General features: G+C 39.7%; 1 protein-coding gene across 6 annotated transcripts; it reads left to right on the top strand.

The window, feature by feature from the left end:
- The first annotated feature begins 521 nt into the window (after positions 1 to 521).
- Positions 522 to 25,328, top strand: nfascb (neurofascin homolog (chicken) b). 6 transcript variants are annotated; one of them, XM_035954384.2, is made up of 27 exons: positions 522 to 752; positions 10,952 to 11,073; positions 11,162 to 11,267; positions 11,373 to 11,563; positions 12,541 to 12,663; positions 12,795 to 13,013; positions 13,731 to 13,842; positions 13,998 to 14,185; positions 14,263 to 14,394; positions 14,481 to 14,624; positions 15,569 to 15,680; positions 16,127 to 16,290; positions 16,385 to 16,532; positions 17,369 to 17,493; positions 17,575 to 17,676; positions 17,791 to 17,988; positions 19,094 to 19,164; positions 19,261 to 19,483; positions 20,766 to 20,881; positions 21,655 to 21,865; positions 21,978 to 22,100; positions 22,394 to 22,567; positions 22,671 to 22,802; positions 23,026 to 23,095; positions 23,746 to 23,757; positions 23,960 to 23,995; positions 24,130 to 25,328. In XM_035954384.2, the coding sequence occupies exons 2-27, from the start codon at positions 10,998 to 11,000 to the stop codon at positions 24,359 to 24,361; spliced, it is 3,540 nt and encodes a 1,179-aa protein (XP_035810277.2). In that variant the 5' UTR covers positions 522 to 752; positions 10,952 to 10,997; the 3' UTR covers positions 24,362 to 25,328. The 6 variants fall into 6 exon arrangements, 5 of the variants coding, with proteins under 5 accessions (XP_035810277.2, XP_035810274.2, XP_035810275.2 ...); XM_035954381.2 differs by having other exon boundaries at positions 10,949 to 11,073; XM_035954382.2 differs by lacking the exon at positions 522 to 752 and adding an exon at positions 9,575 to 9,778.
- Positions 25,329 to 25,633: the final 305 nt, after the last annotated feature.

Below are 25,633 nucleotides of genomic sequence, written 5' to 3'. Positions count from 1 at the left end.
CTTCTTCATAGTTTTCTTTCTTAGGTTGAACACATTCAACGTCAATCTCAGTTTTTTCCATTAATTGAATGAATAAATAATTTAAGGAGTTTATCATTGAGGGAGAAGTCATACAGTTACTTGAATGCGATGGGTTAAATTCCCCCCATGTGTCTGGAAGCTGTGCCCTCCCTGTCCACAATAGACTGACTTTGTTGCAGACAGAAACGCTTTGTGTGACTGAGCGTGTATTCGTGCCAGCCAGAGTGAAGATACTAGGTCAGAGACCCACCCCCCTATTGAGCACACTGAAAATCATAAACAGCACACATGAAAAAATGCTAAATATTATTTGCCCTCTTAAAAAAAAACTTGGATTTTTGTTGGATAGTCCCTGGATGACACTAAAACCTAATCTGCTGGTTATTGCATGACGTGGCAGTTTTGTTTAACTTTCCTCTCCCATCAGAGTGGAGATGACGTTATATTTATGTGTGGATTTCACAATGGATTTATTATAACTGGCTCTCGGGGCCCTGTTTGCCAGGCGTGTGACCCAGGCTAGAAGCAGCCACATGAGCCTCTGTTAGCTCACCCTGTCACCTGTTTTAGGACGATGGAGTGAAAAATAACACTAAGACCAAATGATGCTGCAAAGCTGAAGCTCAGTGTGGAGATGCTGCTGTGAATCAACCGTGACTGAAGATGAGAAGAAGGTAGGAGCTTTCAGTGCAACGTGTGGAAAAAGGGACCAAGAAGCAGAAAAAACAAAGGTAAGATCCCTAACCTTCACCAGGTGAATCTTCTGTAGCAAAGTGTAAATGCTAGTTTCTGGAAATTATGTGTGCAGAATTAGAGCACATGAAGATACTCTGGAGTGGGTGTTGCCATGTGAAGGAGAGCTTTACTTCTTGCAGCTGTTGTTCAAGGCAGGCGTCAATGGAAGTCAAGGTTTTAATGATGTCATAGTCTGAGTTGAGAAGTGGGGGGAGTGAATGCAATATTGTGCAGCTCTCGACATGAATGAACATCACTTTTTGTGACGTGGCAACAAAGTTACAGAGACAGATCAAAATAATTTTTAACTTTAAATGAACTGTGAAGAAGATCGTGGCGCTGAATATCCACGGATCTTTGTGTTTTTAGCCACACTAGTAGCACACATGTGTAAAAGGCAGTGTTGTCTGCTTATCACTTTTACTTAGATTGAAATAGCTCAATAAATGTGAATGGATTATCATGAAATCTGGCCTAGAAAATTAATCCATATGATTTTTGGTGTTCCCCTGATTTTTCCTCTAGTGCCATCAGCCTGTCAAATATATCTTGGGGAATATCAGATTGGCGCACATATATATATGTATATATATGTGTATATATATATATATATATATATATATATATATATATATATATATATATATATATATATATATATATATATATATATATATATGTTACGGCCTGAAGAAGAGGATGAAAAAGAGCACGCTCACGATGTGCAATGCTTCCTCGGCAGCTCCAGTCCGAATTTATTACAAGGAATAAACATACATACAAACAACAATCTCTTGACATGAATATTCAAATAACAAGTTCATAAACAATACATAAATCCTAAAATATATAAAACACAGTCCCAAACGGCAACATACCACTGTCGTCCACGTGACACGCACGTGCTGGTCGCGGCTACGAATCGCTTTTAGCTAGCTAGACAGACAGCTCATTCAAACATTTTGTCTCAATAACCCACAAAATAATGCTCCAAAACGCACACTCAATTAACATAGTACATTAACACAATTCATATAAACACCATGAAAACTATATTTCATACAAGTCATACCTGAAGAAGAGGATGAAAAAGAGCACGCTCACGATGTGCAATGCTTCCTCGGCAGCTCCAGTCCGAATGAAGCATAGCGGTGGAGAGCTCCCACTTCCGGCTTCTGCAGGCATGAGCAATCAATCATGATCATAAGCCCAAACAAGTGGATCACAGATCCTGACAACTTCTCAACCCCCAGATCTTTAACAGTTCTTAAAGCTTTTACCATTTTTAACAACAACATATTTAACAGTTTTAACAACATATTTAACAGTTTCTGAAGTCTTTTTAACAAATATGAGAGGAATATTTTAACCTCTTGTACAAGATCCTAGTCAGTATAACTGTATTTGCCTTTTCATACTATTACACACATTCAAGTTGTTATAGCTGTCTTTGTGTTTATTCATGACTATCACACACTCCCCTGCAAAATTAGATGTCGTCCCAACATCACATTCCCAAACCTTATGTTCCAATTATCTAAACTGTTTTGAAGGTGATCACAACATAGTTACTGTTTTTTTTTCATAACAACCAACACAGGTGTACTCTTATCCATTACTTCACTAAACCTAGTGATCTTTTCTTTTCACTCAAGCAGTATTGTACTAAATACACTAAACAACCTGAATCATTTTTCCTTTTTTTTTTTTATATGACTAGCATCCCTGCATAAATAGGGGATGATAAACTTGGAATGGATTTGCCCACATTGTCACTGGCTGAACGTGTCTATACCCATATAGCATAGGTTGGTACTGGTAAGGCATCTCATTTGCATGTGCGGCACTATATCATACTGGGGTCCCAAGTTGGTCATAAGTCAAGATTTTAGGGGGTCGCCTTTGTCTTCTTGGTAATTGATGCCCTGATTCTCTATCACCATCACCAAGACATGAATATGGGGATTCTGGAATGTCATCCTGAGCTCTTTCAACTGGCTCTTCATCTTCACTTTGATTACCATCCACTTGCAGCACATTTTCATCCTGCTGTGTCTCAGACTCATTGGTGGGCCTTTCTTCAATCAGTAGCCTGTCAGCACTCAACAGTGTCATCTCTTGGTCACTGTCCTGCATAACAGCAGTCTCACTAGTCCTGTCCACTATGGGCACCTGAAGTGGTACTACCGGTCTGTCATAGTACAAACATTCATCTTCATTTTCCTCCTCTCCACCATCCACATTTTCTGAGACTGTCTCTGTCATCCTTTTCTGTTGTTTCACTGTCGTTGGCTGGATTTCCAAGGGTAAGTGATCACATGGTAGTAACAGGTTGCGATGCATAGTTCTTGATCTCCCTCTTCCCTGCTCAGGCTTGACTTCATAGACTGGGATGTCCTCTCCAACCTTGTGGATCACAACATGGATATTCTTCTCCCAATGATTACGAAGCTTCCCTGCGCCTCCTCTTGGTGTCAGATTTCTGATAAGGACATGAGCACCAGGATACAATATTGAGCTTCTCACCTTCCCATCGTAATGTCTTTTACTCCTTTCTGTTGACTTCTTTGCATTCGCTTGTACTATGTCATATGCGTCCTGCATTTCATATTTCCATTTCTCCATATATGTTCGATGGTCAGTTTTCCCTGTCTCAGTGGTGAGGCCAAATAAGAGGTCAATAGGTAATCTTGGAGACCTTCCAAAAAGAAGGTAAAAAGGGGAGAAACCTGTTACCTCAGCTCGTGTACAATTATATGCATAGATCAACTTGTTCAAGGATTCTTTCCAGTTTGTCTTCAGTTTGTCAGTCAGTGTCTTTAGCATTTGCAGTAATGTGCGATTAAAGCGCTCAACTTGCCCATTTCCCTGGGGGTGGTAGGGTGTCGTTCGCGACCCTAGTACACCACAGTTCTTTTTTAGCTGGGCCAAGAGCTGGTTCTCAAATTCACCACCTTGGTCGTGATGTATTCGAGCTGGCAATCCAAACTTTAAAGCATAGTCATTAAATATTCAATCAGCAACTGTTTTAGCAGACTTGTTGGTGGTGGCATAAGCCTGTGCAAAACGAGTGAAATGATCGATAATTACCAATATGTACTGATATCCACCTTTAAATTTGTCCAAGTGGAGAAAATCTATCGACACTAGTTCAAATGGCTGTGTGGTGACAATACTGGTGAGAGGTGCTCTTGTTTCTGTACATGGTGTCTTTTGTTTCAAACATGTACAAGTCCTTGCCACATAGTGTTCAATTTCTTTCTGCATGTAAGGCCAAAAGAATCTATCCCTGATCAATGATGTTGTTCGATCAATCCCCTGAGGGCCCATTTCATCATGCAGCTGCTTTAGTACAGTGGTCTTATATTTTTCAGGTAAGACTAGCTGTGTTTTGTTTGCCGTCTTTCTGTGGAGAATGCCATCTTCATCAACATGAAGTCTCTCCCATTCACGCAGGAGACATTTACTTTGCATACTGAGGGAATTAAAGTCATGTCCTAATGTCTTTTTGTCTTTGATTTTACACTGCATTACTGGACCAATAGCCTGGTCATTTCGCTGTGCATGTTGGATCTCAGTAACAGAAAATGGTTTGTGTGTCTCACCACTGGCTGCTGGACATTGGAGAGAGCTAACCTCTGGGCAAACTTGTGGTGACCTTGATTCTTGTGACTCAATAGCTTGTGTTATCGCTGCCACGCAGTCTGTTGCTAACTCTTCAGTACACTGACCCATCATCTCAATATTCAGAGGCATTCTCGACAGACTGTCAGAATCCACATTCTCTTTACCAGGGTGATATCGAATGGTAAAGTGGAAGTCTGCAAGCTCAGCGACCCACCTGCATCCAGTTGCATTGAGTTTAGCGCTTGACAGGATATAGGTCAGTGGATTATTGTCAGTGAACACAGCAAAGGTAGGTGCATAATACAGGTAATCTCTAAATTTCTCGGTGATCGCCCACTTCAAAGCAAGAAATTCCAATTTCCCTGAATGCAGATGGTAGTTCTTTTCAGAAGCAGTCAATGTTCGAGAGCCATATGCTATCACACGGAGTTTATCATTCTGATGCTGGTACGGGACTGCTCCGAGACCATGGCTTGAGGCATCTGTATGAAGGACAAAGGGTTTTGAGAAGTCTGGGAACCCGACGACTGGTGGCTCAACCAGGCAGTCTATCAGCTGCTCCAATACACATTGGTGTTCTTCAGTCCACAGAATGGGTTTGTGTGAGGGCACCCCTTTAGTCTTTCCTATACCTCGTCTTGTGTTGATCCTGTTTTGTAACCCACTGTTGTCTTCTGCTGTCCCTTTCAACAAATCATAAAGTGGTCCAGCAATACGAGAGAAGTTCTGTATGTATTGCCTATAATAACTTAACAGACCCATGACAGCTCGTAGCTCTCCCACATTGCTTGGTCTTTTATCTTTCAAGGCTCGCACAGCGATGGTATCTGCTGGATCGATTTTACTGCCTTCAACTGAAACAACTCTTCCCAGGTAGCGGACCTTATGTTTAAACAGTTCACACTTGCTGGGCAAGTAGTTTCTTTTTATTTTGTCTCTCTGCTTCATTTGTGCAGGCAATGTTCAGTTTCTCAAGGAGCAGTTCATCACTTGTTGTTTGTTGCAGGTATGGTTGAAGGTCACTTCGAATACTATCATTTTGCAATCCTGTGAGGACAGTATGAAGGAACATACTCTGCACAAGGACAGGATCACATTTGAGGCCAGATTCTGCTTCCTGCGATGCAAACAGAATTTTCTGTCTCAAATCCAGGGCTCGTATCAGGAAATGTTGTGGGATTTCTTTGCTGCTTTGGACCTCTGAAGCGAGTTGTTTGTACAGTTCTGTTGCCCCCTTCTCTTGGTAATGGGACCTGAGAATTCTTCTTAGGGTAGGTAAAGTTTGTTTTGCCCTCCAGGTAGCTGCGCAGGTGTAAGCCTGGTGCAATTGCCCGAATCACTGCATCGACTATTTCTATTTCAGGGAATCCCTTGATAATGCCTTGCTCAATTTGGTGTGCTAGGCTAGAAAATGTGAGGTTGTCTCTTTGTCCTGGTTCCCCAATCTGGCCTGATATTTTGAATTCCCTGCCCCATTGTAATGACAGACGAGGTTGCGGAGTCTGTTGAGGAGGAACATGGTCTTCTTGATCACTACTACTTTCCCCACTCACTGACTGTTTGGTCCCACTGATTTGGTTTGCTTTCTCCTGGAGTGATAATGCTAATGCAACCTGTAATTTCTCTATCTCTTTTTGTAAATGTTCTCCCTCTGAAGGTTGCACAACCTGCTCTAGCTCCACATCTGCCTGTTTAACATCACCGGCTACTTGTTCTAGCACACTATTTTCAGCAGCTTGTTGTAACTCAGCAATTTTATCTTTTAAGGTCAGTAATTCTGCCATACCCTGATCCTCAAGGTTATCTGACTCTTCTCTGTCTAAGTATCTTGTCACGTGAAATTAGCGATGAACGACTTTTTCCTGATACCTTTTCAAACTTTGATCCAGCAATAGTTAGAAAGTCACAAACTTTGATCAAAGCATCTCTTGTCAGTGTATACAGTGCACCTCCAACTTCCAATTTTAAATCTTCTTTCTCTGAGGAATCCATTTCAGTTTCTGACCTGTGGACAGGATCCGTGTGATGTATAACGTTTCCTTTGTAGAGTGGACAACGCAGCTCCCCTGGCACCAGCGGCAGACCTCAGGTCGCAGGCAAGTCTCTCTACGCAGTTGTTGAATCACCACACAGGCTCATCCACCTTGGCTGTAGATGTAGAGGGTTGAATGATGATCTGGACGTCTATCCTGGACAGCTGGCCCTCGTCATGTTCAATCCCAGCGGTGCCTCCAAAATGTTATGGCCTGAAGAAGGGGATGAAAAAGAGCACGCTCACATGTGCAATGCTTCCTCGGCAGCTCCAGTCCGAATTTATTACAAGGAATAAACATACATACTAACAACAATCTCTTTACATGAATATTCAAATAACAAGTTCATAAACAATACATAAATCCTAAAATATATAAAACACAGTCCCAAACGGCAACATACCACTGTCGTCCATGTGACACGCACGTGCTGGTCGCGGCTACGAATCGTTTTTAGCTAGCTAGACAGACAGCTCATTCAAACATTTTGTCTCAATAACCCGCAAAATAATGCTCCAAAACGCACACTCAATTAACATAGTACATTAACACAATTCATATAAACACCATGAAAACTATATTTCATGCAAGTCATACCTGAAGAAGAGGATGAAAAAGAGCACGCTCACGATGTGCAATGCTTCCTCGGCAGCTCCAGTCCGAATGAAGCATAGCGGTGGAGAGCTCCGACTTCCGGCTTCCGCAGGCATGAGCAATCAATCATGATCATAAGCCCGAACAAGTGGATCACAGATCCCGACAACTTTTCAACCCCCAGATCTTTAACAGTTCTTAAAGCTTTTACCATTTTTAACAACAACATATTTAACAGTTGTAACAACATATTTAACAGTTTCTGAAGTCTTTTTAACAAATATGACAGGAATATTTTAACCTCTTGTACAAGATCCTAGTCAGTATAACTGTATTTGCCTTTTCATACTATTACACACATTCAAGTTGTTATAGCTGTCTTGTTTATTCATGACTATCACATATATAGTTAATGGTGCATCACTTGGCGCATCCCGTGACTTTTCTTTCATTAATTGCCATTTCTCCATTTCTGACCTTTTTTCTATTCCTGTCAGTGTGCTTCATGCAAAATAATAGCATGCAATAAGTGAAACTGCAATGTTTGACGTGGCAACATGACACCTGATAATCATCAGCATCTTGTGAGCTGACATTAGCATTTAGCATTTATATTCTCTCATGTGTGGATGAGCAGAATGTTAGGAGCACTTACAGGTGAGTGAAAAATTAGAGGCAATATCAACGTAAAGTTTCTTAGTGAGGTGTTGGGCCTTCACATGCAACATTAGTGCACCTTAGCAGTGATTCTACAAGCCTACTACAGGGATGAAACTCCTCTTCATCCATAAGAAATTCTCTCAATTGGTGCTTTTGTTGTCTAACATGTCAGTCCACAGTCTCCCAGAGGTATTCATTTGGGTTGAAATCAGGTGCCTGCGAAGGCCATAGTGTTGTTTCACATGATTTTCTTGTTCATCAAACCATTCAGTGACCCCCTCATGCCCCATGCATGTATATTTCTTGTCACAGTTGACCCGAAACAGAAAGTCTGTGTTCAGTTTTGAGAGACAGTATTGTTTTAATTGTACAGTAGTGATGATGTAATTTTGGTCTGCGTCCTCTTCTACAGGAGTTTCTCTCCATCCTCCTCTTGTGCTTTCCCCGATGCAGTGACGTCAAAGTGCAAATGATAGGTGCTCCGGGTCTGAACGGGCAGCTTGTGTGGTTGAACACTCCCTCTCACATGCCATCTGCTCTTACCCGAGCTCTGGACGCTCGTGCCAAAGGAGACCCGCGAGCATAGAGACCTTTTTGTCGTCACTCAGCTGGCTTTATCCGCCTCTGTGCCTCTTCACTGTGCAATCTGGTGCATGGCACTGATCACTGCTCACTTCCAGGCCTGCTTCAGTCCAATGTATGGGGAGAAAAGCCCATTCTGATAGCCAAGAGGCTCAGCATACCCCTCCTGCTTTTGTGCTCTATGTGAAGCAGTTCAGTTGAATTTCAGATGTTAACATAGAGAAGGAGATGAGGGCAAGAGGATAAAAAAAACATGAGCTATAAATTGCAGCAGGTTACATCACAAGTGCACTGACTCAAAATATGAATGATGCATGCACACGTTTTGATTTTTGGCTTGTAAGTACAGGTTTTATTTCATCTGTAAGTTGCAGGGTCACCTCATTTTACCCCACCTCCCCACCAAGCCATTGTTTAGTCCAGTCAGTGCTGGTCTGCATATGCAGTCCCATGTGAATGCCTGAAAGCCTACACAGGTCAGGACTCTGTCGACAGCCGTGAGATGGCTTTTGTTTTACACAAATACAGCTTCTCCTGTATCTTTGGCACTTTTTCCAGGAAAAGAAAATTGCTTCTTCCCCCCATAGGATTTTCTCAGATGAATGGTAGCAACCTTTTGCTCCTCTCTTTTACATGTGAATGGCGGTATGCAGACAAATCCGTTTCCCAAAACGAGGATAGGTTCTAACTGGTATTTTGGAAAACTGAGGGGAATTAAAAATGCAGGGCTGTATGGAAGAGGTTTAAAATGTATTTCTTATATCTGGAAGTTAGCTGTGACAATGGGTCTGGCTATGTGAGACCAGAAGTTGGATATTTCCAGCCTTTGTCAGAAAGTCATGTGACTTGAAATTTGTAAAACATGTAAAATTCATATGATGGAAACAATTGCTTTCATTCTCCGCTGCCCAGTTCCCTCCCGTCCACAATAAAACCCACATTTTGATGTCATCAAAACCAACATCAATGCAATCTGTCTTATCTGGATTGTTACGTTCTTTCATTTTGCCTAATCTTGTGCGCAAAGCAAATTTTTCTCACACTGAACCAGCTGAAAACAAACAGTATTCCACTGCAATAAAGAAAAATCAGGCTCCAGGAAAATAGGTCATTCCATATAAAATCCTCCTCCAACCACTGGTGTATTAAATTCATTTATTTCTTGGAACTCCAGTTTACGTATTGTGCGGACAAACTTTGTGGTTGACGAGGACAAACTGTTCAGATTTATGCGAGCCTGGCCTGAACAGTGAAGTGGGTGAAGTGTAGGTGTTGTATGGGGTTCATTCATTATTCATGAGCTGGGTGGGCAGAGTGTAAGTGGCAGTGACACACAGAAACTCAATTACTGACGGGTATCAACTCCTCAAGGGTTCTTGACCTGATATTTGAGGGACTGAGGCATTAATTGCTATACTACACAAACAAGAATAATTTCCTGGAGAAAAGTCACTGGATTATTGATGCGTCGGGGAAGCCACAGAGATGGGGAGGAGAGAGCCCTGATTTGACTTTACATGAGTGCGGTAGGTCCTCGTAACTTTTTGTTTTCATCACACTAATACGATGCATGGTTCAATGAATATTTAGAGGAAAATATTTTGAGGAGAGACATCTAGAGAGACGCTCTTTGTTAAATCTGACAGATAAATTGTATCAGATCATGCAGATATGCTTAACCGCTGTTTACTCCTGTCAGTTCTTCAGGGTCTTCATTTTCATGTCAGTTTGAGACACTTTAATGAGTTTAATAGCCTGTTCTGGTGTTGTTTGCTCTGTGAGAAAATTATAAAAAAAATATTGTGATAGAGAATCTGATACGCCAGTGGGATCTTGATAAGTTACTAAGTTATGGTACTCAAGAGAAAATACTTCAGTGAGTTACATGTACTTTAATATGATGCCACTACACTCCCATTATACCACATTTCAGTGAGCCTTACTTTTCAGATTAGGATTTTTCATTTAAAAGCACTTTTTTTTATTTAAAAAAGCACATTGGATAAGTTGATCAAATTCAATACGTTGTTCTTTATTAAATAAATTATTTCCAACTTTTCTGCCTTATAATTGGAGCTACTTGTCAAAAGTTGAAAGCAGGTGATTCTACTGCTAAATGTCTCACATTGTTAATTTAACACTGGATTTACATCCAAACATATAAAATAAAGCAAATATTGCAAAAAAAATAATGGAAAAAAATGTACATTTTTGTAGCATGAATTGTTTTTTCTTCTTTACTACCCCATTAAGATCTAACAACCCTTATTTATCTTGTAAATATAATAAACTGCTAACTTAGCCACAACAGCAAAAATGCTATGCAAGAGACACAGTTGCTTCAATAATATTAAAATTTAAAAAATAGTAGTCACAAGGCTATTTTCCTACAGAATAAATACTTTTACTTTGATACATAAACTGATAATACACTTGCTTAAATACAATTTTGAATGAAGGAGTTTTACTTGCAATTAAATTATTATTTTTTTTAAAATATTGTAGTACACTTATTTAAATGAAGAAATCTAAGTGCCAATGCTGTGCAATATCCATTGATGTCAAAGTGGATGACTGTGAACCTTCAATAAAACACTGTAACATTTCTCATTCAACAGTTTGTTATGAATGAATGACTTCTGACTGAAGTAAGTGTTTTGTAAGTGTATTTTATATTTCTTTATTCAATTTACAAGCAGGAGAATTGGTGACCAACATTATTACTGGACTAAATGAACTGTGAAGATGGGGACACTGGTCGAACCGGCGCTGCTGCTACTTTTATGGCAGAGTGTTTGGGCTTTGGACATTCCTCTGGAGGGTGAGTCAACGAAGATGTGTCCTTCAGCTGGTTGTAAATGTGTGTCTGTCTCATCACATACGTTTGGGTTTCATTTCTCTCCTTGCAGTCAGACAACCCCCAACCATCATAAAGCAGTCGATGAAGGAGCATATTGTTGACCCCAAAGACACCATGGTCATTGAGTGTGAAGCCAAAGGAAACCCTCATCCTATGTAAGACCTGCAGCAGCACACTGAACAGATGAATCACTTTTGGCATGAAACTTCACTGGTTTTTCTGTTGTTTTTTTTTTTTTTTTTAAAAACTCAATCGTGAAGTTTCTCATGGAGGCGCAACGGGAAGTATTTCAACGTGGCACGTGACTCCCAGGCATCGATGCGCAGGCGCTCAGGGACTCTGGACATCTACGCCAAGAACAATCCAGAACAGTATGAGGCAGAGTATCAGTGCATCGCCTCCAATGAGTATGGATCAGCGTACTCCAATAAGATCAGACTACAGCTGTACAGTAAGTTCAGGGTTGGCACTACAGAAGAATAAACTGTTTGTTTGTGGCCACAAGTAACAGCAGATGTACAGTGACCTCACAGTGTGGGCAAAATGTCACAAATTGTGACCTCCATGTTTACAACATTTAGACTCTAATTGACTAAAAGAAAAAATACTGAAAGGAATCTGAAATAAATGTCACCACATGTGATGTGACTTTAATTGTCACTCTCTCTGGGAATCCATTTGCACTTCTCCTGAATATTATCTTAAATGCAGGTAGAATCATACAGAAAAAAATGTAGTTATTGTTAAAATCCTTCCTGCTAAAAACAGAAGCAGTTATACACACAACAAAGGACATGGAAGCTTTTTGTAAAAATGAATCAAGCAGCATTGTGTATAAACTGGGATTGAGTTTGCTGCTACTTAGTTTTTACAGCAGTAATAGTGCAGTAGGAGGATGTTTAATTTGAGAAATAATATACTTCAGTCAAGACCAATGTTGTTTTCCAAGTATATGTATTTGAACATTCAATAAGTCAAAATAAGCAATATATTGTTAAATTTCAACATGAATACAACGTGGAAGAATCTTGTAACTTTGCACCTATAATGACATTATATAGACCACTCTGCACAACAGTTTTCATGGTCCTATGAATGAGTCTACATTTCCATTTTGACATGTCAAAATAGAAAAAAAACTAGAACTTTATTGATCAAACTTTATTGATCCCTCATCAGGAAAATTCACAGCATGTGTTGCTCTGTGCACATTTTTTCACAACATTGTCTATGCCACAAACATTTTAGCTACACAGACCATACTTTTTGCCAGATGAATTCACTGTTGTTTTTGGTCTTGATAGATTTTTTTTGCAACTAAACTAGTTATTACCATGGGGCTCAACTTTAACCATTATCTTTCTGTTCAGATTTGTAACAAGCCCTGCCATAAAACAGCCAAACTTGACTGTTCTGCTGTTTGCGCAGGAGCTCCTGTGTGGCCGAGGGAGATTCTGGAGCCTGTGGTGGTTAGTGCTGGTTTGCCTCTGGTCCTGTCCTGTGACCCTCCGCCTGGCCCACCAAAACCTGAAACCTACTGGATGTCCAGCTGTAAGTGTCTGATACACAGTCTGGACCACTGAAGTTCAGGGTCAAATGCAGAAAAGCATAAACAGAGCAACGTAGATGGATTTGACCACAGCTATCTCCTTTAAACTTACTCACACCTTGTTTCATTTCAGGCTCATATGCGAGACCTTTCAACTGGCCCATCCAGACAGCTTTCCCTACCATGCAGGCTGTGCGGCCGGACCGCAGGGTTTCCATGGGAGTCAACGGAGATCTGTATTTCTCTAATGTGCTGATTAATGACTCTGTTGCTGATTACTGCTGTAATGCCCGCTTCCCCTACAAGAATGTCATTCAACAGAAGATGCCTGTGGTAGTGAAGGTGCTTACAAGTGAGTATTAGTGTCCTCACAGTTCCTGGTATCCATTTTGTTGCTATTACTTACATTTTTGGCTTCATAGATACATGTCAAGGTGCTTAAAGGCATAACCTGTAAGCTCCGTGAGACGTTTACCTCATGTAGAAGCACAACAAAGTGCAATAGGGGCAAAGGAAGCAAATAATTCAAGCTGGAGTGTCAGCTGAGACATAGCAGGGTCTTTAACATATGATGGAAACATTTCTATTCTTATTTAGAGGTGACTGCACAGGCTAGTGAGAGTAACAAAACAAGGACTACAACCAAGTGACAAAGTGGCTTTCAGTTCTTCCAAATCCTATTTTCTATGTAAATATGTTGGAAGCTGAACTGGCTAAACTTGGCACAACTGTTTCTGCACACATACACTTTCTGCTCTGTTCATTCTTGCTAATTTGGCTTTTTATAACCAAAAATATGTCTTTTTCCTTAAAAATTCTGAGGCTTTGTGAGTGTCCCACTTATCAGTAGCACCAATTTATTTTATATCGGGCTAAACGCTGTTTCGTCATTGTTTTGCTCCAAGTAAACTTGCAGACTGTGGAGATTATCTGCTCTGCTTCAGCTGTCCTCCATTAGTTTCTGACTTTACTAGCACACTTGTCAGATGTTGCTTGATGGTCAGAGAGAACTGGTAAATCAATGTTGATGTGTTCCTGACTGGTGGCTTCTGATTGTGTTCCCCTGTAGCTCGTACGGTGGCAGAGGCTGCCCCCACCTGGTTGTCTCCCACAGGTTCATCAAGCTCCATACTGGTCTTGCAAGGGGAGGAGCTGCTCCTGGAGTGCATTGCTGCAGGAATGTGAGTGTTGAAACAAAATAAAGTCTTTGTATAGTGCGTTCAATGGTCTCGTTAACCTTTCACCACAAGTAGCTGTGTATCTGTTTTCTGTTCAGTATTTTCACTTTGATTTCCTGAAAGTCATCCTGTGTAAAGTCTTGTTTATCATCATCAAGGCCAACTCCCCGCATTACCTGGACCAAGGATGGAGAGGACCTTGCAGTGACGTCACGCATGAAAGTAAAGAACTTCAACAAGATGATTCAAATCCCAAAGGCATCCTTTGATGATGTGGGTGAATACACCTGCGCTGCTACCAATAGGTTGGGCTACATCGAGCACACGATAACTGTCAGGGTCAAAGGTGAGGCCTTCTGAAACATACACTGTGCAGTTTTCCTGATTCTTTTCCAGACAGCTAACATACTTTGCATTTGACAGCGGCTCCATTCTGGTTAGAGAAGCCCACTGATTTGATTTTGGCCCCAGAGGAAAACGGACGGTTGGTGTGTCGTTCCGATGGGGCTCCTCGTCCTACAATCAGCTGGTCCATCAATGGGGAACCAATTGAAAGTACGTTTTTTGAGATTATGAACTGTAAATATGTATCTATATAATAGCCATTCTAACTAGATTTTTCCTTCCTGTGTTGTTTCCAGCTGCTGATCCGCAGCCTAACCGACAGGTGTCAGGAGACACACTAATCTTCCGTTCTGTGAGCGCTTCAAACACCGCTGTCTATCAGTGCAATGCTTCCAATCAGTTTGGTTACTTATTGGCTAATGCATTTGTCAATGTGCTACGTAAGTTCCTACTCTGTCATTCATGACATTTACAGTGCTGTTTTTAATGTCATCAATAAGCAGTAAGTTGTGGAAGATTTTTTAAAAAGTTTGCCAAGAGGGTCACCATTCAATAGTTAAAAAAACAAACAAAGAAAATCAACTATCAAGCACATTTTATGCACCCTTTAAATGGTTGTCGATAGTAAAAATACACAAAGTTTCTGTTCAAAGAAAACATGAAAGTTGCTTCATTTCTGCATAACTTAACACACAATTTAAAATATTTTCTTAAATGTTAATCTGTAGACGTTAAAAACTAACAAATCAAAAAAGGAAGAGCGGCAGTTTTTTTTAATGTTGTGGCTAATCAGTGTACGTACATCTGATGAAGAGAAAGTGATCACATATACTGTATATATAAATAACAGATCTATTAAGATCTAGATTACTGGATGTAAAACTTTTAAGTAGCATGTAAAATACATAGTTAAAACAATAGCGAATTCACTCTAAAGTGTCAATACTCAATATGTTTGTGTAACATTGGATCAAATTACTGTGTAGCATCTCAATAAATCTGGAGTCCTCCAAAGCTTTATTACATCTTTCAGCTCAGTCACTGCATGATTCAGGAATTAAGAAAAATATCCATAAAACACTAATTGAACCCTGACCTGTTAAAAACACATTATATTAATTTACACATTTAATTATCACTGAAGCTGTGAATAAATAATGACATTTTTAACCTTTAAATTTCTGATTTGATCATTGTGCACTAAAATTTGACAAACAGAAAGGATTCCTTCATAGAAGAGGAAAAATAGATGTCTCTGCTGCTTGTAGCTTTACCACAATGCACTTCAGCCACTGTTTAGTTTTGCTTCTGTCGAGTGTACAGCAAAAGTATGTTTGAATTAATTATTCATGGCTGATGTTACAGTTGTTATTTTTTCCTCTAGATGCAACCCCTCGTATTCTTGGCCCAAGAAATGAACTCACAAAGGTGATAGAAGGTAGTCATGCTTTATTAGACTGCCGCTACTTTGGGTCTCCAGTACCAGAGCTGAGATGGTAAGAACCCAATGTTTGATGCTTAAATGTGAAGGGTGAGTTCAGAAATGAGCTCACAGTGTGTGTATGTACAGTCAGGTCCATAAATATTTGGACGTTGACACAATTTTCATCATTTGGGCACCACAATAAATTTTCTTTCCCCACTCTTCTCCCCACATTCACTCTCTCTCCACTGTCCTCTATAATAAAGGCTAAAAATGCCCCCCAAAAAAAACCTTTAACAAAAGGTGGAGGGCACATATAAAATGTGTTGTCATTGCTACACTGTTGATTTGGATGTAAATATCTTCAAATTAAAGCTGAAAGTCTGCACTTAAAGCACAACTTGATTGTTTAATTTCAAACCCATTGTGGCTGTGTACAGAGCCGAAATGCTGAAAATTGTGTCAGTATCCAAATATTAATGGACCTGACTGTATGTGTTTGTGGGTTTACTCACACAGGTCCAAATATGGACAAGGAAATCTTGAAGGAAATCGCTTTAAGACCCACAGTAATGGGACACTGGAGATCAAACGCATACGGATAGAAGACCAGGGAACTTACCTGTGCATAATCAGCAACATCGCAGGAAGAGATGAAAATCAGGTCCGAATAGAGGTCAAAGGTGAGGGTTTCAGTCATTAATATGGAAAATCTTTGACTTGAAACTATTTTCAAATGTGTAATATTATAGTTCTTTTGTCATCTATCTTTCTCAGAACCCATAATAATTGTTACAAAACCACAGAGTATGAAAGTCATGCGTGGAACTGATGTACGCTTAGAGTGCGGTGTTAAAGCAGATATCACTACTCCTGTCACGACCAACTGGTTAAAAAACAAAAAGCATGTCACTCTTGGCTGGAGGTACGTACTTCTGGAAAAATATACACAATCTAAAAAGTACAATGCCTTTAATAAAGTATTCTCCTACCTTGGATATTTTCCCCTTTTCATTGCTTTACAGCATTGAATCATGGCCAATTTAGTCCAGCTTTTTCAACAAGGATTTTTTTTTTAAAAAAAGGATAAAATTAATAATTTAAACCAATTTTCTAAAAAGTAATGTCAATTAATTAAAGATTAAAGATCAATATATAGCATAAAATAAGTGATTGCTTAAGCATTCATCCCATTCAAATCAGTATTTCATAGATGCACCTTTTGCTGCAACTACAACATTGAGCCTGTGTGGATAAATTTCATTTTTCCCAACATGGCATGTAGTCTGATGGCCAACGAGCTAAATTTTGGTCTTATCAGATCAAAGAACCTTTTTCCAGTTGACTTCCCATCTCAGCTGGTGAAACTTGTAACTTTTTCAGAAGTCATAGGTGTCTTGGTTGCCATGGTGGTCATTTCACTAATTGAGTGACTTTTAGCAGCAGTTGGCTGCATCTATGTTGAATTAGGTGAGTGACTTTAAAGGGGTGAATACCTATGCAATCACTGAATTTTAGATTTTTAATTAACTAACATGATTTTGACTTTAGCAAAATCAGTTTTCATTTTGACATGAAACTCAGTTTTTTTAAGGAAATTCTTGTCATTACAGCCAAACTAAACTGACCATGATTCGATGTTGAAAAGCAGTAAAAGGGACAGCTTCCAAGAGGAATGTTAATTAAATCACATATATAAGAACTGTTGGTACAACTGCAGATAAAGTCTTTTTTTCACATTGGCTTTGTTCACTTCCTCAGGATCTCTCTGGATGAATCAAATCTGGTCATTACTAATGTAAACAGAGGCGATGAAGGCAATTATACATGTGTGATCAAGAATGAGCTGGACCAGAAGTCTGCGTCAGCACACCTAATGGTGATGGGTAGGACACATTTAATATAAACAGTATTTCATTAACCATACAATGTGTTGGGCTTTTTAATCTTATCGTTTTTGTTTGCAGATCGTCCAAATCCTCCTACTAACTTGGAGTTGTCAGATCCATATGAGCGGACAGTAAGACTCAGCTGGGTTCCTGGAGACAGCAACCACAGCCCCATCACAGGTAAAAGCCATGCAGTGAAATAAATTAAGAGAAACAAATCCATTTCTTGAGTATTACTTTTTTGGAGTAATTTTTGTGGTAGTGTGCATTTCTACATGCTTTTCTTTCCTACAGAGTACTTAGTGCAGTATGACGATGACGACTGGCTGCCTGGGAAGTGGAGAAACCTTTCAACGTACCCCGGGACCCTCAACTCTGTCATTTTGCACCTTGCACCTTTCTCCTATTACGAATTCAGGGTCATCGCCATTAATGAAATCGGAGCGAGTCGCCCCAGTCGTCCTTCTACGCGCTTCCAGACCAGCGGTGCACGTAGGTTTTAAGTTAATGAAATCCATGTTGGTTGTGTGAGGCAACAAATTCAGAGGAAGTATGCATGTGACACATTTTACATAATTTTAAATCTGGGATATATGATAAAATGAGAAATTTGATTATTGATTGGCTAATACCAGAGTAGGTTATCTTATCTTGAGGACTGGAAGTAGAGAGAAACAGCTGGCCTGGCTCTGTTTAAAAGTACAAAAATCCACTTCCCAACATGCCTAAACCTCACTAATTAAACCTGCAGTACAAAACTTTAGTCTCCCCCTTCTGGCAGAGAAAGTAATTACACAAACACTGTTGACACATGCTTGTTTTCTTATTTAGACTGTGATCTTTCCCCTGAATGCAGAATTTCTTCACCAGAAACCTTTTTTTAGATTCTTCCCAACTTTTCACCGAATTGTTGTCGTCAACTCTGTTTCTTTTCCTACAATCACTTCCCTCTTCAGCTCTGGCAAACCAATCATCTATGGCTGATGTAAAATCATCACCATCACAATCATTACTCCCAAGCATAGAAATGTCACCACAGACACCAGATTTAATATTACTGAGACGTGTATAGAGATTTTCCAGAACTTACAGGTTTAATCAGCATTGTACAAACTATTTGGTAAAGGGCTTAAATGTGGCTGACATTTATTTATACGCACAATTCCTGCATTCCAGCTTTAAGATATTTCTTGTTTGCTTAATCAGTACACAAAATGATACATAAGTTAAGTTTTTCCAGAAGCAGTGACTTCCTAGAGACTTCCTATCATTGTGAGAAATTCTCAGCTGTTCTCGCACATTACCCCCCCATAAACCCCTTAACGTGTGATTTTGAACTTGTGTCTTTCTGCAGAGTAAATCATTTACACAAAACATGTTATTTTATGAGCTTCAAAAGTGCTATGAGATGGGTTTGTTTATCTTTGGACAAAGTCAGCTGAGCTGTTTCCTGCAACTTCCAATCTTTAAGCTGACTTAATCTAACATCTCCTGTCAACAGTTTCAAATTTATTAGCTACAATATTTGTTTCCCAACATTAAGAACAATTCCTTCACACCATTAACAATACCACTGCACTCTTTTTTTTCTGCACAGCTCCAGATGTCATACCAAAGAATTTAAAAGGTGTGGGTACATGGAGAAACAACATGGAGATCAGCTGGGAGGTAATAAGGACTGAACCCAAGTGAAACCCAATGTTCAATATCTTCAGTTTCTATCACAATAAAAACCCTGCTGGTTGCTGTGATCTGTGCTTTCAGCCTCTGACCTACAGAGAGTGGAACGGACCCAAACTTAAGTATCTGGTGTGGTGGAGAAGGAGAGATTCTCGAGAGGAGTGGAAGAACGCAACCACCAAGTGGCTGAAATATTACATCTATGATGCCGACACCTTCACACCTTATGAGCTCAAAGTCCAGGCTGTCAACGACTTTGGGATGGGACCAGAGTCTCCTGTTGTTATTGGGTATTCTGGTGAAGACCGTAAGTACCTAAATTCACTGCATCGTAATACAGAAACCATCCAAAAGTGTGAGTGAGCCACCAGAGCAACTTCAGCGCAGTTTCACATAGATTTATTTGGTCTCCACTACAGGTACCAAAGCATTCTTTAGAGATATATCACCTTATTTGGTGTTTTGATGATGGTATATAGAGCAGTCTAAGGCTCAGCATAACACTGGGCAGATTAACCTCAGTTTTAACCCCACATCGTTCTCCCCAAACTAAATTTACAACCTCAGTTTCTGTCAGATTGGTTGCAGCTGGCATTCGATTTGACAGAGGTGACAGCTACTGCTAAATTGCAGGAATGATCAACTATCTGTCTGTCCAACAATCAGTTGGGTTTCTGGCGTGCCATTAATTTTGTTCGGTTGTCTCACAGTCTGACCTGCTCCACAGCCAGATTTCCCTCCTGACTGCTGTCAAAGATCTGTTATAGAATGTGGTGAGAGGCAGATCGTATTGTCTTATTCTTTTTAACTATCAGAGGTTACATATTTTCCTTTCATTATTCTGAATTTCTGTCCATAATTGGCCTAAATAATGCATTTAAATGTCAGCATTGCAACATCATCTAAAATCACCACTCTTATTATGACTGCTCCATTAATCTGTGCATTGTGAGCATAAAAAGTTGTTCATTTTGACTGTGCAGAAAATGTGAGTTAATGTAAAGGGACATGAATACAAATTTGCATAGCATGTCCCTCCAACACCTCCTATAGATATTCAGGTGGGTTTAGAGTTGTAGTAGTAATTTCATTTGTATAGCTCCATGATTAGCACCCCCATCCTTGGCACGGGGAGATTGATGGTCCATGAAATTGCAGAAATTTACATCATTTTCATATTCATCAGACTATTGATGACCTACATGGAAGCATTTCATGTGATGTTTCTCTACACATCTCACCATCTAAATGTTGGAAGCAGTTCTGTCACCTTTTTTAGGTTATTTTTCTTCAGAAGGTTATTTTTCTAGTTAGGTCACTTGTCAGCAGATATAAAAGGAAAGGAAAGTACATTGTTCTGTGTACAGTCCTTCTGAACCTTAACACACAGAGAGCCGTGACTTCTTTCAGAGGAGGAAACCTCTCATTGTGTTCTAAATGTAATCCCTTGTTGTTTTTATGGTCCTTCTCTTTTATTTCTTTTCTTTTTTTTTTTTTTACACGTCCGGGACAAGTTGTTTCTCTTATCACGTACTGTGTGTTCACTGATAGCAAAGACAAAGCACTGTGCCATCTCTGTTTCCCCCAAGGTCCTATAGCTGCACCCCTGAACCTCAGAGTGTCTGACATCGAGAGCACACAGGTGACTGTACACTGGGACACCGTGACACGAGGTTCTATTATGGGAGAACTGAAAGAATACAAGGTGAGTCTACTGTGAATTCGGTACACCACAATGCACTTTAAATATAGCTTACATTTATATTGATGGACTGTAGAAACCGAGGACACACTGTACTTCCCTGGGAGAGTCAATCCGTGACAGGGATCGAGGAGGCAGATAAGAAGACTATTGTCAGTAAAAACTGTTTATTTTGAATGACATATATTGACATTTTTTTAAAAAATTAGTTCTTTTCATTCAAATTTTTTTATTACGACCATATTTTGTGTATCATTTGACTATTTATCTGAAAATTATATTGACAATTTTGATTTGATTTTTGTGGAATATTAGTCTTGACATTGCTTGCTCCGATTCAGAATTGGTTCTATTCTTAGTTTCTTTATATCAGACTTATGAAACATGTGTAGGTTTGCATAATTTGTGTTGTTAAGAAGATACTCCCGTTCTGAACGATCACTGTCTGATCTACTTCTCCTCGTTTGTATATTTTACTTTGCTAGTAAATACATAAATAAAAAATTATCTTTTGCAAAACTTTTTTATATTTTCAATTGCTTGTATTGTGTTAGGATGCATTTTTTATTACATTTTTCATGTTATAATTGGCTCAAGGCTGAGATTTGTTTATTGATTGGTTGTTTCAGGTGGATTTAGTACACAGATTCTGCTGTGAATTTAATGCTTGACAAAGTTCCTTGACCAAAACGCTTAGTGTGTTTGATAAAAATAACACTGCAGCATTTTGTGGAAGAGCAACAGATTTAAAATGTGTGTTGCCTCTCATCTCTCAGGTGTACTACTGGAGGGACAGCAGCCAGCTGAGGTGGCACTGGGTCAACAGAGCGATGAAGTCCAAATCGTTTCCAGACGATGTGCCAGAGCCCTCTGGGACTGTCACCAACCTTATTCCCTATAGCAACTACAAGATGTACATAGTAGTGGCAAATAATCGATACGAAGGACCGCCAAGTAATAGCATACACTTTTCAACACCTGAAGGAGGTAAGAACAGTATCTAATCTAAGGCAAAGACACAGGAGTAATATAGATCATCCTCTAGAAAGCTCAAGTAGGCTAATATCTATCATCTCCTGCTGTGTATTTGTCTGTATAGTTCCATCTGCTCCCACATCCTTCAGGATCCAACAGCGACATCTGGATAGTATTTATGTTGACTGGGACCTGCCAGCAGAACCCAATGGTATCATTACAGGGTATTCCCTCAAGTATCAGACAGGTACGCCGATCCACCATTCCAAACACTCTCAAACACACTCTCAGAGTATGAAGTAGGTGGACAGCCAAGCTCTAGTACCAGAAGAGGAATCGGTTTAGGTCCCTGCAGCAGATAATAGCGCACTTATATATGCACTCACACGCCAGACTACCACTGAAGTATGTTCTCAAGAGGGTAATGAATACTTGTGTAGCTACTGACTGAGCAGGTGAGGTGCCTAATAGCTCAGTTGTGTGCATTCTACTAGCACCAATAGTTCTCCTACTGCACAGAAATGTCCACTCTTTCCACAGTGAATGCCACCAGAGGAGAGGAGCTGAGAGTCGAGGAGTTCCCTCCTAATACAACCAGCTTCTCAATCCGGAGATACGACCGCTACACTCGATACAGATTCTCAGTGGCAGCACGAACTCGGCTTGGGTTAGGAGAATGGCACACAGAGGAGTCGCCCCACTACACCACAGAAAGTAATTTACTACTGTCTTTGTGCATCAACACAATTGGTTTAGTAGAAAATAAACACTTTGAAGTGTTGAATGGATGTTGCCTTTGTGTCCTTGTGTGTCTCAGCGTACGCTCAGGACCAGGTGGACATCACCACCCAGGGGTGGTTCATTGGGATAATGTGTGCCGTGGCTCTCATCGTGCTCATCCTCCTCATCGTGTGCTTCATCAAGAGGAGCCGAGGGGGGAAATACCCAGGTACAGCTACTCTGACAGTGGGTCAGTCACTTAAGTCAGACTTTGGATTTTAGACTGCCTGCTCGTTGGACAAAAGAAAACCCTTGAAGGCATTATCTTGGCCAGTTTTATCAACCGAATGATAACTAAATTATTAAGTCAGACTATTCTAGAGTAAAAGTTGCTGCAACCATTTGTTAGGACACTTTCTCCATGACATCAAGTATCTATGATGTCATTTCAGTACGTGAAAAAAAGGACATTTCACTGGAGCCGGTGGATGACAAAGATCAAGAGGGGTCATTTGATTATCGGTAAGCACCACAACAGACAGCTGCAGGAGGTTTTAGGGCACCTTTAACCAGCATTTACTACTCCTGTACTATAAATTATATAAGGGCATGTGATATTATTCAGCACCAAATGAGTGATTATATTTTCTATTATATAACACTGAATCACTGTCATTGTTAAAAGTAAAAAAAAATAGTTTTTTCTTCTATTTGCTCTGTAGCTGTGCATCAGCATTAGTAGTTTGATGAATGAAAGTTGCTCTGTGGAGCTGCTGAGCCAACTTGATTCCAATCGCCCACTGTTAAAATTCATGTTTGTGTTTCCTGGCACATTGCAATGTGTTTTCAGCGCTACTGGAACAGTAGAGACAACCATGTTTATCATGCTAGATGCCTACGTGTGCATAAAACACACAAAAATTGGAGCAGTTCATTTAAAACCATTGCTCCATAGAGCTAAAATTGGTTCAAATTCCGCAGGGTGCGTTTAATGTTAATAAACTTTGAGCATGATGCTGCACAGCTACAAATCAAATCAGATTTTTTGTTTCATTTATTATAACTCTTTGATCGTATGTATGTTAATTTCAGATTTTTTAACTCTACTTTTTATATCTAAACCCTTCCTTTTCTTTCCAAAACCCTGTTGTTTTTGCACTGAACCACTCAAGGTCCCTTGAAAGGTATGAGAAAACTAAACATTGACACATTGACACTATTGACATTTCAGTTGTACAATCCTGAGCAGATGCTACAGATTTTCAAGCTGTAAACAGCATACTTATTGGTTTATTAGTTCTTTTATAAACCTATTGTAAATGGATTATGAAAACTGTGATTAATCCTCTCACGTGTTCATCTAAAACAAACTGTTGTTTATTTTAGGATCACACGTGTCTCTACTCTGCCCTACCCTCGGCGGTATGTACATGTATACTGTTTAGTTTACTGCTGCCAGTATTTGATAAGAAGGGATTCAATCAATATATTTTGCATCTTTTCTGTCGTTTTGCATTCACAAAACATACTTCTAATTGTTTTTTTTTTTCTTGTAGAGAGGAGGAAAGAGGGCTTCAAAGAGGTCAGCCATCTATTGAGGCGATGATGAAGCGATCGGACAGCGATGACAGTCTGGTGGAATATGGAGAAGGGGGCGAGATACCGTTTAATGAGGACGGCTCATTCATTGGCCAGTACACAGGAACCAGGAGAGATGTCAGGGAGTTGGATTTTGGTGGAAGTCTGGAGCTCCACTCACCGATGAACACCATCTACTCCCTGGCGTAACTTCAAACTGCCCTCCTCACTTCATCTCAGCTATTTGCCACTGTGCTTGCACCGTTCCTTTTGAGTGACGAACCTGAAGGAACTTGTGGGAGGATCTACAGGAGGAAACAGCAGGACACGGAGAAGCTGTTCAGTCCTCCTTTTTCTTGGAGACAACATAAATTTCATTGCATTTAAGGAAGAAAAGATGGAAAAGTTGGGACCATCTTTCTAGAAAGTCATTTCTTCATCTGATGAAAAGGAAGCTTTACCTTTTGTTTTGAGAATAAAGATACTGTGTGTTTGTGCACATGCCTTCAATTATCCAGTCGATGGAGAGACTTTGGCTGTGCATCACACGAGACAGAAGTGGATCAGTTTATCATGTTGATAAAAGCAGTTGCAAGGACCAACTTAACTAGTGTTGTTGCATCTTTTTCTTTCTGCTAATTTCACGAACAAGATTTCTGTTATTTTTGTATGCTTGCAATTTAAAATAAGGGCTGCACACCAAACTTTCACCATCAGAGGAGCTGCAATGTAATCCCAGAACACAGACACTCTCCACCATGATTTATACACCAGAGCTGAACGTATAATGTGAGAGTGAGAAGGTGATAGATCAAGGAAAATATTATCTCCGGGGATGATTAATTCATTCATTCATTGCACTTTGGTCTAATGGAGAAACCTCAAACCATTTAGGGAATCAGCAAGCAGCCATAAACCAGCTGTAAAATCACACATTGCTCTTGAACTGGTCACCTTAATTGACTCACAATGGAGATTATTAATCATTATATAACAGCGTTTGTTTATTTGACTCCTAACATCATCTGTGTATTAAGCCAGTTCTGCCTTAATTTAAATAAAGTGAAGGTATTTATTTCTAGCATGTCTTATATGAATGTGGATTCTGCTGCTCTGTTTAAATCTTAAAGGGATAACCAGGTTTATTATTCTTTCAATAAAATTAAAATTTCCCACAGTTTAATGTGCTTTACTGACTTCATTATGAAAATAACAATATAGGCAAAAACACAATGAATGAAGTAATAAAAAAAAAAAGAAAGCAAAACACAATTTATAAAGTAGAATGAAGAAATTGAAGAGAAAAGAACATGCTGGCTAATAACTATTTATATTAGTGTGTAATTAAGCCGTCAAGAGTTTATACAATGTAACGCAAATCTGAATTACACAATTGTGCAATTAATTTACGTTACAAGCGTAGTGGTAAAAGTTTCAAATTTGGGGAATTAAACAAAATATACAAAAAACATCTGGCTAACT

Source organism: Amphiprion ocellaris, chromosome 8, assembly GCF_022539595.1.
Source record: "Amphiprion ocellaris isolate individual 3 ecotype Okinawa chromosome 8, ASM2253959v1, whole genome shotgun sequence".
Taxonomy (NCBI): Eukaryota; Metazoa; Chordata; class Actinopteri; family Pomacentridae; genus Amphiprion; species Amphiprion ocellaris.
The sequence above is the reverse complement of the archived record's forward strand: the minus strand, read 5'-3'. Positions and strand labels throughout refer to the sequence as shown.

What these genes read in the sequence shown, in the direction of transcription:
- nfascb (XM_035954384.2), top strand. Translation starts at nt 10,998, where the DNA reads ATGGGGACACTGGTCGAACCGGCGCTGCTGCTACTTTTATGGCAGAGT. An exon ending in GAGAACTGAAAGAATACAAG is followed by an intron (nt 20,882 to 21,654) that starts GTGAGTCTACTG and finishes CTCATCTCTCAG; the next exon opens with GTGTACTACTGGAGGGACAG. An exon ending in ACTCTGCCCTACCCTCGGCG is followed by an intron (nt 23,996 to 24,129) that starts GTATGTACATGT and finishes TTTTTCTTGTAG; the next exon opens with AGAGGAGGAAAGAGGGCTTC.